At 35.7% G+C, this 17992-nt stretch overlaps 1 protein-coding gene across 1 annotated transcript in view; it reads right to left on the bottom strand.

Annotated features, from left to right (window-relative positions):
* Positions 1-17992, bottom strand: part of CFAP47 (cilia and flagella associated protein 47) — a gene marked incomplete at its 5' end in the record, with an annotated part of 422483 nt that overhangs the window by 311101 nt on the left and 93390 nt on the right. Inside the window, one exon of the mRNA XM_080795480.1 lies at positions 7748-7889. Coding sequence (XP_080651606.1) covers positions 7748-7889 — 142 coding nt within the window. The remainder of the gene's footprint in view (positions 1-7747; positions 7890-17992) is intronic.

Raw genomic sequence — 17992 nt, 5'->3', positions numbered from 1 at the left:
TTGAGTGTCAGCCCTGCTGGATAAAGTATTCTTGGCTGCATGTTCTTCTCATTTAGTGCCCTGAATAGGTCTTGCCAGTCCTTTCTGGCTTGCAGGTTTCTGTGGACAGGTCTGAAGTTATTCTGATGGTCCTTCCTCTGTACATAAAGGATCTCTTCCCCCAAGCTGTCCTTAAGACCTCCTGTCTGAAATTCTGATTTGTGAATTTCATAATAAAGCGTCTGGAGGTCTTTCTAGACTTGTTGATCTTGGGGGGGGGGGTGTCCTTTCTGCCTCTAGGACACAAACACTTGTTCCATTCTCCAGATAGGGGAAATTTTCATCTAGAATTTGTTCACCTATATCTTTTAGTCTTCTCTCTTTCTCCACCCTCTCAGGGATCCCAATAATTCTGACATTGGAACATTTCATGGCATCATTTATTTCCCTAATTCTGTTTTCATGGCTTCTAAGCTGTTTGTTCCAGGCCTCCTCCTGATCCCTCTTTTCTATCAGTTTGTCTTCTAGTTCACTAATTTGATCATCTGCCTCTGTTACCCTAGTTGTTAGAGTATTTAGATTAGACTGGATCTCATTGATAGCATTTTTTTAGTACTGCCAGATCAGCCCTCACTTCTGCCCTTAGAGATTCTATGTTGCCACTAATGGTCTTTTCCAACCTGGTCATTGCCTGGATAATAGTTATTTTGAATTCTCTTTCTGACATACTGTTTATGTCCATATCCAATAGTTATGTGACAGAGGGCACAGTCTCTGAATTTTTCTTCTGCTGGGTGTTCCTCCTTCTACTAGTCATTTTGGTGAGAGGTGGTTGAGGGGATGTATAGCTGAATCAACCTCAATCCAGACAAAGTGCACCTTGTTTTAGTTTCATCACCCGGCAGTGCTGGCAACAAGATGGCACAGAAGACACCACTGAGGTCTCAGGAAGGGCTCAGGGAGACAGGCCAAAGTCTGTCAGGCACCCTTTCAATTCACCACCTCCTCCAAATAGAACTTGTCAATTCTTGTCAATATACTTAAGTATTCCATTTTTGGTTGGGTGATAATGTAAATGGTATTTTGTATTTAATTTCAAATTCCATTTATTCATTGCTTGTATATAGGAGAAAAACTGACTTTTGTACACTAAGTTTGTATCCTGCAACCTTGTTATATTAGCTTATTATTTCCATAAGTGTTTTTCTTAACTAATTCTTTTGGGTTTTCTACATAAATGATCATGTCATCAATGAATTCAGAGTTGTTCATCTTTCCTAATCTGTGTATCTGTTGATTCCTCTTTGTGTCCTATTGCATTAGCTAGGGACATCCTAGCTTGGTTTCTGACTTTACTGAGAAAGCTATGAGTTTTTCATCACTAAGAATGATAATAGTTGCAGGGTATTTGTATACATTTTTTTAATCAAGTTGAGAAAGTTCTGCTCCAGTCCTCACTTACTAAGTTGTTTTCATGAATGGGTATTAGATTTTATAAAATGTTTTATCTCCCCTGAATCTACTGATATGGTCATGTGATTTTTTTTTTCTCTGTCCTATTCATATAATGGAATGCATTGATTTCTGAATGTAAACCAACCTTGCACACATGGGATAAACTTCACTTGGTCATGGTGCATAATTCTTTTTACACATTGTTGGATTTGATTTGCTAATATTTTGTTAAGGACTTTTGCATCTATGCTGAGGAGAGATATTGGTATGCCATTTTGTATTGCCTTTGTCTGGTTTGGTATTATAGTACTACTGCCCTCAAAACGAGTTGGAATGAGTTAGAACGTATTCTTTCTGTTTCTATCTTCTGAAAGAGACTGTAGAGAATTGATTATAGAGAAGTGGTATAACTTCTTCTCTAAATTTTTTTTTTAAGATTTTATTTATTTATTTGACAGACAGAACTCATAAGTAGGCAGAGAGGCAGGCAGAGAGAGAGAAAGAGGAGGAAGCAGGCTCCCTGCTGAGCAGAGAGCCCGATGTGGGGCTCGATCCCAGGACCTGGGATCATGACCCAAGCCGAAGGCAGAGGCTTTAATCCACTGAGCCACCCAGGCACCCCTTCTCTAAATGTTTGATAGAGTCCACCAAAGAACCCATCTGGGCCTGGTGCCTTCTGTTTTTGAAGGTTACTAATCATTGATTCAATTTCTTTAATATACTGAGGCTTATCCAGATTATTTCTTCTTGTGTAAGTTTTGGCAGATTTTGTCTTTCAAGGAATTGCTCCATTTCATCTGGTTATCAAATATGCATGCATATTGTTGTTGATATATTAACCTATTATCCTTTTAATTTGAAGAAATATTTTCCAAAAAAACTGAATTGCTCAAGATTGAAGTCTTATAGACTAACATTTTGACCTCCTTAAACATTCACTGGGATCCAGATTGTCAGTAAATGATTTAATAGTTGGTAATGAAGCCAGCTTTGTGAGATTCACTAATATCGTAAGAGAACAGGCAAAAATCAACAAACATTTAAGGAACTCATCAACATGAAGAAGAAATGAAGGAGAAATAATTCAGCAAAAAATGAGACAATGTAGCAACAGAAGAAAATGTCAAAGAAATCATCATAATACAAGTAGAGATAAAAATTGTTGTTTTTATCTTTCAGAAGTCTATAGGTAATGAAACAATCAGAAAAAAGTTAACTCTCATTAGTTTAAAATTGTCAAAATAATTTCTCAGGACATAATCAAGTCAGAAAAATATCCTGAGAAGTATAACAAAGAAATAAGGGAAAGGACAAGAAGAGAGAAAATATACGATAATTAAAATATATAAAATAATCCAAGATGTACAAAACACAACCAATAAAGCCTTAAAGAAAGAAATATAGAAAATGGTGGGAAGAACTTTTCAAGGAAATAGTTTATGAAAACTTTATAGAACCAGAGGATGTGAATTTCTATTGAAAAGTTCCACAAGAACATAGAACAAGAGATTCACCTAAAATTACCAGTGTGAAATAACAGAATTTTATCCTAAACCAAATTATCATTCAAGTGTGAAAGGAAAAACAATGATATTTTCAGACATGGAAATTCTCAAAACTTAGCTCCCTTATGCCCTTTCTTTAGAAGCCCCTGGAAGATATAATCTACCTAAACAATGCAGTAAACCAAGAAACAGGAAGGCAAGAGATTGAAAAAACAGGAGATTTAAAACAGAAAAGAGTTTTTTTTTAAATCCCCACAATTATAGTGAAAGGAAATCTTAGACAAAAGTTCTGCTGCAGGGAAAGTATCTAGTCCATGTTGAAGCAGGAGGTTGCTGTGCTCCAGGAAGATTACTTCAAGAGAATAACTAGATATGACATTATTATGTGACAGACTAGACTATGTGGAACATTGTCCAGACAAGCGTAATATAAAGGAGAGCTTTGAGGCATGGGAGGATTTAGTCAAATATCTAAGGACAATTGAGTAATTAATAACTCCAGGAATAAAAAAAAAAAAGTTGAAGGAAAGTAAATAAAGTAACTATGCAGTTACACTACTTGGCTTAACAATGAACAATATATTGTTATAACAAATCTCCGATAAAAATTTTAATTGAAATTTAAACTATAATTACATTATAAAATGGATAATGGGAGTTAATGTTTCAAGTGAGTGAAGATGCTTGTCATTAAGTAAGTGTTTTCATTAGATAATTAATGAAAAAAGTTACTGCCTCTGGGATGCAGGATAAGCCCTGAGAAGCAGATAATGGATTCCAATTCTGCGTTAGCACTATTTTAATTTTAAAATATATACATGTAATTTGGGAGAAGAGAGATAACAGAAAGCTTGTGACCCTCCTACTGAGATTATCCTTCTATTGAGGGTGTAGCTCAGGGAATAACGGACTTGACCAAGCATCCTTGCAAACATAAAAGTGGAAATCACCAGTGGACTATTCAAAAAAATAAAACAAAACAAACCCTGATATACATTACCTGTCCAAATGGCCACTCAAAAGTATCTAGAATTTATGGATTTATGAGGCACTGCTGGTAGGAGAATGAAAATTCCTCATGTAGATACTTCCTACCTATGTGACTTACTGAAAGTACAAAAATGGGAAGCTCCAAACAAAAACAGCTTCCTTTGGGAACAAGTTTCTAAAAATGACATCCAAAAGTTACATGTTAATTCAAAGGCAAAAGGCATCTTAAGGGGGGAGAAAAGGACAATTTGGAAGCTGTGTCTGATAGATGCCAACTTCTATAGGAAAAAATGTTATATGTCTGCCTGATTATACTCATATCATTTGAATCATTAGTAAACTTTGGGGTCAATAAATTATATAATAAAGTGAAGTTTGCTTTCACATTCCAATACTTTCTGGAAATACAGCAATATTGTTTTTTTATAAATTAACTAAGTATAGAAAATGTTGAATTAATTCTAAACCATTAAAAATAGAAAAAAGGGGGCACCTGGGTGGCTCAGTCATTAAGCATCTGCCTTCAGCTCAGGTCATGATCCCGGGGTCCTGGGATTGAGCCCCACATTGGGCTCCCTGCTCACTGGGAAGCCTGCTTCTCCCTCTCCCACCCTGCCTACTTGTGTGCTCACTCTCACTGTGTCTCTCTCTGTTAAATAAATAAACAAAATCTTTTAAAAAATAATCAAATAATAAAATAAAATAAAATGAAGTTATTAAAAATTTAGGGGAAAAAAAAACAGAATTACATATATACCAAATCCTAAGATGGGGAAGATGGTCTAATCTTTAAAACAATGTTAGAAATCATAGAGGAAATGATAGCTAAATTTCACTATAAAGTGTTTATTGAACAACAAATAAAACTAATGCCAAGCAATGAATCTTAGAAAAAATTCACAGTAAAGATGAAAAAATTTAATATAAATAAATAAGGAAATCATTGACATCTATCAGACAAATACAACACCACAATGATAAAGGTAAAATTCATGAGTAGATAATTTACATATGAAATATATTAATAGCAAAGATAGAAAAATTTTAATCCTCATAAGTAATCAAAGAAGTTGAAATGAAAATTGAAATGATGTACTTTCAATCACATAGAAAAATATCCAATTTCTTTAATTCAATGCTGGTTAGAGTTTACACTGAAGGAGAGGTAAAACAGCATAACTCTTTACAAAAGCTCTTTTGCAAAATGTATCAAGAGCTTTAACATGTATATACTTTTTTTTTTTTGAAAGAGAGAGAGAAAGCCTGAGTGTGTGCTCACTGGAGAGGGGGGAAAGGGGCAAAGGGAGGGAGGGAGGGAGGGAGAGAGAGAGAGGAAAATCTTAAGGAGGATCCACACCCAGCACAGAGCCCAACCTCACCACCCTGAGATCCTAACCTGAATGAAAGTCAAGAGTCAGATGCTTAATGGCTGAGCCACCCAGCATCCCTAACATGTATATACTTCAGAAGAAATGCAGCCAATTCAGAGAATCTCACTTTTAAGAAAATCTAAACAGGGAAAAAGTATTATACACAAAAATGTTCAATACTACAATATTTATATGAATAAGAAAATAAAAGAAAAAAACTAAATCCTTATGATTATGCTTAAATAATCTATGAGACACTTATTGAATAAAATAATCTATAATAGTTATCAGTGTCAATTTACATAATTAAGAGTCTATAATATCCAAGTAAAAGCTTCTATTAAAAGTGAAGAGATTTCAACCGAACACAGGCAGTAAGATCGCAACTATGTTAAAAAAAAAATAACTGGGGCACCTGGGTGGCTCAGTGGGTTAAAGCCTCTGCCTTTGGCTCAGGTCATGATCCCAGGGTCCTGGGATCGAGCCCCACATCGGGCTCTCTGCTCGGCGGGGAGCCTGCTTCCCCCTCTCTCTCTGCCTGCCTCTCTGTCCACTTGGGATCTCTGTCTGTCAAATGAATAAATAAAATCTTTTAAAAAAAAAAAAAAAAAAAAAAAAAATAACTAATAAAGGCATAGAACAAAAGAGTAAGATACGAATATATCAATAATAGTATGCTCTACATATTTGCATTCCAGATGACATTTTTGTGTTTCTAACATCTTCTAATTTTCCATAATGATGATACATTAATTTTTATTTGTCAAGTAAGTAAATTTTATTTTTTATGTAAGTAATTTACCTAATTCAGAAAACAAAATTAGACAATAATTTTTTCCTTAAAATGATTATCTTAAAACAAGGGGGAAAACCATGGAGCCTCCCTACCAGCTGTGGAATTCTTAGTTCTGTATTTTAAACAGGAGGGAAATAAATCTCCATATTCTGTGCTACTTTAATGAGGCTTCTCTTACTAGGTGCCAAGGATAATTATCAATTGAGCACCATTTTATTATTAATAACTTAATGTCAGAATTATAAAAACAAAATATTGCATAATAAGGCTTAAACTAGACTTAACTTTTTATGAAAAATACTTAAACATATATAATAAAATACAAAACCAAAGCTTGTCAAAAGTAGGGTTTAAAGAGTGAATTGGTTTTATATTTGAATATTTGGAGAAAATGAGTAAATAATGCTTAAAAACTTAATATACTTACCCTTCTTTTGTTTCTTTGTTTTTACTTATCCTTCTTTACATGAACTTAGTCCTTTAATAACCCATCCCTTTGGGGGGAAAATTTTCTTAAATAAAATTTTCATCATTTCATTATAAATCTAACATTTTATTTTAATAATTTATATTTTGATTTAATCATTTAAAACTACACATACAATAAATAACTAAACTGACCTTTGTTTTTAGTTTAACCAATTTTTTAAAACAAGAGTCACTGATCTGAGATTATGTCCACACTATTGTCACCAGCTAGACCCCAAGACCTGACCTTTACTACCCACCTGCTTGAACTCACTAACATGTGTCTTACATTTTTCCTTAAGCTCTTCTTTTCCAGCTTACCTCTTAACTCAGCCAAATGACACTGGAAACCACCCTATAGGTGACTGCAACTGCCCTGAAAAGACCTCCCACCCACCCCAGACTACCCAGAACTTTTGAGCTAAACTTCCAACTAATATCTGCACAGACGATGGAGTGAGCTCTGGAATAACCTATCATTACCTTTGCGTCATTATAATACTAAAATCTCTACCCAAGGAGAGGCTTCAAACTCATTTACATAACATCAATGTAGGGGTAATCCCATTTCCTTAAGGGTCATGTGTGACATTATACCCACCTCTACATAGGATAAGAAGGCTTCCCTAGCTAAATATTCATCCTAGGTCCAGCTGGGTGGCTTCGTCAGTTAAGCGACTGATTCTTGACTTTAACTCGGGTCATGAACTCAGGGTAGTGAGATCCAGCCCTGCATGGGGCTCCATGCTGAGCTTGGAATCTGCTTAATAGTCTCTCTCTGTCCTGCCCCCACTGCTCACGTTCTTTCTGTCCAAAAAATTAATTAATTAAAAATTCATCGAACCCTAAACAAAAGGTAACCCTTCACCTGATGTCAGGGAGCCACAGCTTTAGAAACTACTGCCCATGATCTCCTCAATAAAGTTGTCTTTGTGTGACAACGTCACCTGGTGCAGTTTCTGTAACTCAATAAGGAGTGAACTTCACGTTGGTTTGGTTACACTATTTCTCAAAATTCATTCTCACAGGCACAATTTAAGTCACACAAACAGAAATCATATCATAGTTTACTTTCTAATATTTCTATTTTTAAAAAGTAAATATATTCTGAATTTTTAAACTTTAAGCTGTTTAAGTGTAATGTTTGATATGAACACACCAAGTGAATGTTTCACATTACATACCAGTAGCTTGAACAGAACATGGTCGAATAAGTGGTGTTGTCTTTGGAATCATAGGAGAATTTGACAAACGATATTGAGTGTAAAGTTCTGAAGCCTTGAAGAAATTAATTTGAACTTGAATGCTGAAGTCATATGTTGCCACCTGACAGACAAAAAAATACATTACACTTGTGATTATTTTCGCTATAAGAAATTTGTGACACTATTTTAATTGTATGTAAAGTGTACAACTTGAAGATTTGATACACATATCATAATTAAGTAACACCACAGGCTAATTAACATGTCCATCCATTTCACATAGTTATCTTGCACCTTGTTGTGAGAACACATAGGATTCATCCTCTTAGTAAATTTCAGGGATAAAGTATAGTATTGTTACCAGAACTACTAAATTACACAGCAATCTCACCTCTGGGTATTTACCCAAAGGAACTGAAATAAGGATCTCAAAGACATACCTACACTCCTATATTCATTGCAGCACTATTCACACAGTCAAGACATGGAAATAACCTGAATGTCCACCAAGGGATATGTGGATAAAGAAAATGTGGTATATACATATAATGAAATATTTTTCAGCTTTAAAAATAGAAGGAAATTCAGCCATTTGCAAAAATACAGATGAACCTACAGGACATTATGCTTAGTGAAATAAACCAGACACAGAAAGACAAATAATACATGATCTCACTTATATGTGGAATCTAAAACAGTCAAACTCATAGAAGCAGAAAACAGAATGGTGGTCACTAGGGGCTAGAGAGAGTGAGATATGGGGAGATGTTGCTTAAGGGGTACAAAGTTTCAGTTATTCAAGATGAATAAGTCCTGGAGATCTAATGAGATATTATGGATTTGGCAAAACAGCAGTTTAAAAAAAAGACATTTTCAGAAAGAAAATTATCTTGTGATGTTGAAAGTTGTTTTTCCTTTTTTGAAATAAGACTTGGTTTAATTTTCATAAGTCTAAAAATAATTCTTAAAAAGAAAAATAAATTTTAAGAATAGTTCCTATTGATTCAAAATGGACCAAAGACCTAAATATAAAACCTAAAACTATAAACCATTTAGGAGAAAAATCGTTGTAATCGTTGGTGAGGCAAGATTTCTAAAATACAATACAAAACGAATCATCTACAAAAGAAAAAATGATTAAATTATACTTTATCAAAGTTAAAAACACAAAAGGAATATTCTTTGCAAAAACTAATTTGGAAAAGTCACTAAACAAATGGATGACTGCAGCCTTCAACAATCAAGAACAGATAAAATCTGATTTCCAGAGTTACCACATTATAATATTCAAATAACCACTTTTTAACAAAAAAAAAAACCCACAATGCATACCAAGAAATATGAAAGCATGAATGACCCAGTCAAAGGAAAAACTAAATGACAGAAACCATCAAAGATTAAGTCCAGGCATTGGACTTAATAGAGAAAGACTTTAAATCCACTGTGTTAAATCTGCTCACAGATGAGGGAACTGGGTGGCCCAGTCGGTTAAGCATCTGCCTTCAGATCAGGTCATGATCCTGGGGTCCTGGTACTAAGCTCAGCAGGGAGTATGCTTCTCCCTCTACCTCTGCCCCTCCCCCGACTCATGCTCATTTGCGCTCTGTCTCAAATAAATAAATAAAATCTTTTTTAAAAGTTGTTCATAGAGGGGCGCCTAGGTGGCTCAGTGGGCTTAAGCCTCTGCCTTTGGCTCAGGTCATGATCTCGGGGTCCTGGGATCAAGCCCCGCATTGGGCTCTCTGCTCAGCAGGGAGCCTACTTCCCCCTCTCTCTCTGCCTGCCTCTCTGCCTACTTGTGATCTCTCTCTGTCAAATAAATAAATAAAATCTTAAAAAAAAAAAAATTGTTGTTCACAGAGCTAAATAATAGAAAAACAAGAAAATGATGTATGAAAAAAATGAGAATATCAACAAAGAGATAGAAATAATAAAAATCAATGAAAGTAAAATTGGTTCTATGAAGATATTTTATACAAAGTATAAAACTGGGGCACCTGGGTGGCTCAGTGGGTTAAGCCTCTGCCTGCGGCTCAGGTCATGATCTCAGGGTCCTGGGATCAAGGTCCTGGGATCAATCGGGCTCTCTGCTCAGTGGGGAGCCTGCTTCCTCCCACCCCTGCTGCCTGCCTCTCTGCCTACTTGTGATCTCTGACTGTCAAATAAATAAATAAAATCTTAAAAAAAAAAGTATAAAACTTTAAGCCAGACAGAAAAAGGAACAAAAATTGAGACATGAATAACTAAAATTAAAAAATGAATGTGAATATTACTATCAACCATACAAAAAGAAGAGAAGGATTCAAGAGAATTTTATCAAAATTTGTATCAAAAGTTAATAATCCAGATGAAATTGATTCATAGAAAAACATAAATTATCAAAACTGACCCAAGAAGAAATAGAAATTATGAACAGACCCACAGAAGTGGATAAGAAATCAATAAGACCCACCAAAAGAGAAATTTAGGACCAGATGGTATCACTGGTGAATCCTACTGTATATTTAAAGAATTAACACCAATACTTCTCAAATTATTCCAAAAATAGAAAAGAGAAGAAAATTTCCTCACTTATTCTATAAGGTCAACATTACTGTGATATCAAAGACATGAAGACACTACAAGAAAAAAAAATTATAGGAACACCTGAGGGCTCAGTTGGTTAAGCTGCTGCCTTTGGCTCAGGTCACGATCCCAGGGTCTTGGGATTGAGTCTCACATCAGGCCCCTTGCTCAGCAGGGAGCCTGCTTCTCTCTCTGCCTCTGCCTGCCACTCTACCTGCTTGTGCTCTCTCTCTCTGAGACAAATAAATAAATAAATAAAATCTTTTAAAAAAAGAAAAAAATTACAGATCAATATCCCTCTGAATGTAGACAATATAATCCTTAAGAAAATACTAGCAAACCAAATCTATCAGCATGTTATAAGCATTATATACCATGACCAAGTGGGGTTTACCCCAAGGTAGTTCAACATATAACAATCAATCATTAAATGTACTTGCTTCAGCAGCATATACAATGGAGTTGGAATGGTTCAGAGAGGATTAGAGTGGCCCTTGTGTAAGGATAACACAAAAATTTATGAAGTGTTCCATATTTCAAACTGTGTACGTGTGTGTGTGTGTGTATACATAAAATACTCCACATTAATTGAAGGAAGAAAAATGGTAATGCCAATCGATACAGAAAAAAAAATTGACAAAATCATACATCCTTTCATAATAAAAGCACTCAGAACACTAAGAACAGAAGAGAACTTCCTGAATACACTAAGGAACACTTTGAAAAACCCACAGTTAACATCCTATTTTAGGGTAAAATACTGAAAGCCTTCCACCTGAGATCAGGAACAATATAAGCATGTACTCTTTTTGCCAATGTCATTGAATAATGTACTAAAAGTTCTAGCCAGAGCAAACAGGCCAAAAAAGAGGGTGGGATACAAGGCATCCAGATTGGAAAAAAAGCAGTAAGACTATATGTACTTGCAGATGAAATGATCCTGTATAGAGAAAACCAGAAAGAATCCACAAAGAAAGTGCTAGACTTAATAAATGAATTCAGGAAAATTGCAATGTACAAGGTCGACAAACAAAATCAAATGTTTCTACACAGTAGCAATGAAATCTGAAAAATAAAATAAGCAAACAGTTTCATTTAAAATAAGATTCAAGGGGCACCTGGGTGGCTCAGTGGGTTAAGCCTCTGCCTTCGACTCAGGTCATGATCTCAGGGTCCTGGGATCGAGCCCCACATCGGGCTCTCTGTTCGGCGGGGAGCCTGCTTCCTCCTCTCTACCTGCCTCTCTGCCTACTTGTGATCTCTCTCTCTCTGTCAAGAAATAAATAAATAAAGATTCAAGGGGTGCCTGGGTGGATCAGTCAGCTAGGTATCCAACTCTTGATTTCATCTCAAGTGGTAAGATCAAGCCCGGTGTTGGGCTCCACACTCAAAGAGTTGTCTGCTTCTCTCTTCCCTCTGCCCCTCCCACTGCTCATAGGTGCTTGCTCACTTTCGCTCTCTAAAATAAATAAATAAATAATTTTTTTAAAATAATAAAATAAGATCCAAAAGAATAAAATCCCTAGAAATAAATGTATGCAAGTTGTGACAAACTTGTACAATGAAAACTACAACACATTGTTGAACAAAAATAAATGGAAAGACATCCAATGTTCACTGATTGGCAGGCTTAGTATTGTTCAGATGTCAGCACTACACCAAACAATCTATAATTCATGGCAATCTCTATCAGAAATCCAGTGGCCATTTCTGAAAAAACGGATAGGCCAGCCATTAAATTCACAAGTAACAGTAAGGCTCCAAATAGATGAAACAATCTGAAAAAAAAGAACAAGGGTAAAAGAACTCATATTTCTCAATTTTGAAACTTATTATAAAGCTAGTTATTGAATCAGTGTGATACTGGCAAATGGGACTATATCAAACCCCAAAATATCTGTTCATCAAAGTAAAAAATCAATAAAGCAGAACGGCAACTTATGAAATGAGAGAAAATGCTTGCAAACCATGTATTTGATAAGGGATTAATAACCAAAATATACAAAGAACTACAGCTCAACAACAACAAAAATCTTAACTCAATTTTAAAAAGGGCAAAGGACTTGAGTGGATATTTCCCCAAAGAGGATATACGGATATTCAACAAGCAAATGAAAAGATACTCGACAACACTAATCATCAGAGGAATGCAAATCAAAATCACAGTAAGATATCACCTCACATCCATTATCATGGCTGTGATCAAAAATCCAGAAAATAATAAGTGTTGGTGTGAATGTGGAGAAATTGGAACCCTTGTACAGTATTGGTGGAACAGTAAAATGGTGCTAGCAACATGTAGAAGAGTATGGAGGTTCCTCAAGAAATTAAAAATAGAACTACCATTTAATTCAGCAATCAAACGATCTGAAAGCAGGGTCTTGAAAAGATATTTGTATACCTATCTCCGTAATAGCACTATTCAAAATAACTGAGACAGATGAATGGATAAACAAAATCTGACATAAATATTATTTAGGCTTAAAAATAAAGGAAATCCTGTCACATGCTACAACATGAACGATCTCTGAGGACATTATGTTAAGAGAAATAATCCAATCACCAAAAGACAAATACTATATAATTCCACTTACATGAGGTATCTACAGTAGTCAAATTTATAGAAACACAGAGTAGAATGGTTGTTGCCCAGATTTCAGGGGAGAGGGGGAAAGGGTAGTATTTTAAATGGGCATAGAGTTTCAGATCTGCACAATAAAAAAGTTCTGGAGATCTGTTTCACAACAATGTGAATACAATTTAACACTTAAAATGGTTAAGATGGCAAATTTTATGTTACATGTTTTCTACCACATAAAAATGAAAACTCAAAACACTGTGCTAAGTGCAAGAACACAGACACAAATGGTCACATACTATATAATTCCTTTGATACGAAATAATCCAGAAGAGACAGATTCACAGAGACTAAATGTGGATTGGTGGCTGCCAGTGGTTCATGGAAACAGAGGTGAGGAGAAACTGCTTTAATATCTAAAGGGTACTGCTTTGCAGTGATTGAAATGTTTTGAAATGGGACAGAGAGAACGGTTACACCATATTTCAAAGGCACTAAATGCCACTGAATTGTTTACTTTAAAAATAGTTCATTTTATGTTATATAAATTTCCTTTCAATAAATTATTTCTTAAAAAATAAAGGAAAAGTTGGGGCACCTGGGTGGTTCAGTGGGTTAAGCCTCTGCCTTAGGCCCAGGTCATGATCTCAGGGTCCTGGGATCAAGCCCTGCATCGGGCTCTCTGCTCAGCGGGGAGCCTGCTTCCCCCCCACCCCCCGGTCCTCTCTGCCTGGTGTTCTGCCTACTTGTGATCTCTCTCCCTCTGCCAAATAAGTGCATAAAATCTTTTAAAAAATTAAATTAAATAGATAGATAAATAGATAGGTAAATAAATAAACGAAGGAGAAGTCAATCAAAGGTTTCTAGGAATTCCCCCAGACCCCTGTCAAGTGATGATCTCAAGGTTCTAGAGAAGTAAAAATAAGAGAGTCTGTGCAAAATGATTGAGAGACTGTATTGTTTCTTACATGAGACTATTCTGTTTATTGAGATTAAAAAGCTTAACTACTCTTCCTACCTAACATTCTCCATCTTTTAGATGGATGTCTCTGATGAACAGCTCACCAGAAAATTCAAATGGCTTAAACCTTTAAATTCTGACTGGTAATTTCTTCCCTGTGAGCTCATCAGTTAAAAACTAAAGAACCAGGGTAAGGATGTGTGTGTAGGATTCAGAAGTGGCTGCAGCTCCAAATATCAACTTTGGAAAACAAATTGTCAATTTTATAAATTATATAACTTATTAGAAAATTTAAAATTATAAAAAATAAAATTAATGGAGAAAAGAACTGAAAATACAACTGAAGTAATGTCAACACTAAAATATTTACACATGGGAAAATTATTACTGCATTTTAAATTAAATTATAAAATATGAAAATGATCAAAATTCATTTTTTCTCAAGTCCCATTTATTAGCCATATATTGATTTTTTATTAAAACCTAACATTATTTATGTTTCAAATAATTTTTAAAATATTGATGCTGCAACAACTATAGCTCTATGGTTTCTTGGTACGTTTTTGGAGGTGGAAAGGCAGAATATAATGGGAAAGAATGGCAAATATTTTAAATGTAGGAAAGGGAATAAGGTACCACCGACATATCTAAGTTTCCAAGATCATGACAACAAGCAATGATGGTTTCAGAGGTACATATACCTAGTGGTTTGCTATACTCATAAAGCCCATGCTGACAAACTGAAATTTTTAAATAAAATGAACAGTTAATAATAGAAAGGCTATACTTAGAGTTCCAGCCATGCATATCACTCTACTAGGCAAAACATTTGGGCTTTCTTTTTGGTTTTTTGTTTGTTTGTTTATTTGACACAGAAAGGGAGAGAACAAGAACCGAGCGGGGAGAGGGAGAAGCAGGATCCCTGCCAAGCAGGGAGCCTGATGTGGGACTTGATCCCAGGACCCTGGGATCATGACTTGAGCCGAAGGCAGGCACTTAACTGACTGAGCCACGCAGATGCTCCTCTTTGTTTTTATTTAACATTAGTTGGCTGTTGCAGTCTGAAAGTGTCCCCTCAAAATTCATGTTGAAATCCTAACCCCCAAAGATGATAATATTAGGAGGTACAGTCTTTGGGAGGTGCTTAGCCCAGGAGGGTGAAACCCTCATGATTGGGATTAGTGCCTTATAAGAGAGTCCACAGAAATCCCTAACCCCTTTCACCATGTGAGGATACATTAATAAGTCCGAAGCCCAGAAGAGGACCCACGCTGTACCACGCCGGTGCCATGATCCTGGGCTTCCAGCCTTCAGAACCGTGAAAAATAAATTCTTATTGTTTACAAACTACTCAGTCTGTGGTATTTTGTTATAGAACCTGAACAGACTGAGACACTGGCCATACCACTGACAATTCTATCTCGTCATTAAAATCTTTTATAAATAGACGATTCTCGTAACAGAATTATAGAAGCAAAAAATACTATAGCATGTTTTATTTTCATGAATGTTTCTTTATTTTGACAAATCAGAGCAAGGAACTCATTCCCAGGATATATTATTTCTGCAATGACACCAATAGAGACGTCAAGGAATTGAATAAAGATATATTTCATGTATAAACACTACCTGCTTTCATATATCAGTCCTTAAAACAATTTTGCGTGATCTTATTTCCCCTAGGATTTGTTATTATTAATCTTCAGCAACTAGTTATATTTTATCCCATTTCTTTTTTTCCTATTCTGGTTTATCTTTTTATTCTTATTTTGAGTATTAATATAAATTAGTATTTTCTATCATATATTTTAACAGTACTTATATTATTTTTAGGTTACTATCTCATTCTTTAAGTTTTAGATTTTGTTAATATAATACAAATACATATTTCAAAGTCAAATAATATCAAAAAGCATGTGTCCCAAACTGTCATCCTCATCTGATTGGGATGGATAGAGATGGATTCCCAATGGAAGAAGCTGAGGGGAATGGAGGAGGAGATCATTGGAAACGTGAAGACAAGGAAATGGGAAGCCAGGATTCTGGATGGACCTCTACATGAATACTGAAATCACGCAGAAAATTAGAGGAGCAGAGTATAGAATATACGAAGAGACTGGCTAGTAGCAATGTCCAGAGATTACTACCCTGCATAAGGGAAATAGTAAACTCATATTATATGAAGTTCAAAGCAGCAGCCATTTTTAACAGAAAAAGACCATCTAGAAAAACCCACCCAGGGAGTAAGACTTCCAGAAAGCATCACCTCTAGAGCCACATCCAGATCCAAAGGAAAGGATATATAAGGAACATTGCCCTCGAGAGAGCCATGTTCATAATATGAAGACACCATGAAACCTAAAAAACACTGAAGACTTATGTAAATATAAGGATCCTAAAGAGCAGACAGGAAGGGAAAGAAAGCCAAGTATGAGGGACCTCAGAGCTATTAGCTGGAGAATCTATTCACAGAGCGCCCCACTTTGAGGGATGACTGAGGTTAAGTGTGATCATGATGGATTAAAATCCTGACAGTCACTGAGTACTGAGTCTTGACTGTCACTGGGTCTAGCGCTGGAGCTCAAAGTCAGGGATGAGAAGAGCAGAAGATGGGACTGGGAGGAGAGCATGACTGTCAGCTTCATTCAAGAATATCTGATGTCATAAATGATGATGATGTTCGTAATTGTCAAATAATTCAGTGTACTGATCTCAGCCCTTAACTGTCTCTTTCGTTTTAAGTATGGGACATTTTTCCCCTCTCAAAACAGATATTTTCCTAAAACACTATGTGCTGAATCCACAGAGCTGAGAGTCATTCTCCCTGCCTTCTTTAACTGCCAATTGCATGTATGTGGGAAATTATACTGGACTTGCTTTCTCATAAATCACATCTTCACAGACAATTTATATAAAATGAGTTTATACCCAAGGTAGTCCTGTAATTACATAGAAAACAAAATTCAGAGGTTCCATGATTTCTCCACCCACATCTAATCCTCGCAACGGAACTGAAAGAATACAAGATTTCTCCCTTACACAGAAACTCAGTGATACAGAGAGAGAAAAGGAAATGAGGGCTATCACTGTAAAACCACTGAGCTAATGAAGGAGAGAATCTTGGAAAGTTTTGTCAAGTGTGCCTCTTTAAGTGCTTTCCTAGTTGTCGTCATTCAAACAGAGGAATACCTCAAACTGAAAAATTATATTCTGATGAAGATTTCAGTCCCCCAGCCAGTGTTGGGAGATAAAAATGTTTATGTGGCAGGTGTCATTCAAATGTCCTCTTTTTAAATCCTTGAAGGATCATCCTGCCTTCCTGTAAGAATGGTTGTAAATCCAGCAAAACCCCTGAGAAGCATTTATGCAATGCAAAGGTCGCATATCTTTGAAGGACAAAAGTTGGTAGAAAAAAAGAAGGAAGTTAAAAAATTTGACTATTCTCCCTCATTTTCAAGAGCTTTAGGGCAGTTATAGAACAGGACTGATGAGAGCTTCAGAGCAACCAAGCCACTGTAGACTGACTGGCCTGTGCCTGTCGCTGTGACCTGGGCCACAGCGACAGGGAAAAATGTCAAATACAACCTTCTGTGACGATAAAATGTTCTGCACTGTCCAAAAGCCATGCATGGATCCTGAGAACTTGAAATGTGGCTATTTTGACTAAGGAAATATTTTTTTTTTATTTTATTTAACTTTAAAGCTTAATTTAAATACCCACACGTGGCTACTGGTTACCCTATCAGGAAGCACAACTCTATACACTAGCCAAAAAGACAAGTGAGTGGACCAGAAGGACAAGAGACGGTTGGATGACAGTGTAAACAAACCATTCCAGTCAAGGATGCCAAACACAACTATAATTGTCCACCATGTAACTGCCTATCACTTTTTTTTTTAAAGTAAATATCCCCATCCCTCATTAAACTAAAGCTTATTAAAACTATTCAATGGCCCCCATGAGAGTCTTAATCTACCAATAATTACTTACAGCATTGGCTCTCTAGGTTTGATTTTTGGTTTCTATTCATTTTCCTTTCTTTTTTTTATTTTAAAGACTTTATTTATTTATTTGACAGACAGAGATCACAAGTAGGCAGAGAGGCAGGCAGAGAGATGG

Source organism: Martes martes (assembly GCF_963455335.1).
Source record: "Martes martes genome assembly, chromosome: X".
In the NCBI taxonomy this organism is placed as follows: Eukaryota; Metazoa; Chordata; class Mammalia; order Carnivora; family Mustelidae; genus Martes; species Martes martes.
This window is presented reverse-complemented; position numbering and strand designations above follow the sequence as displayed.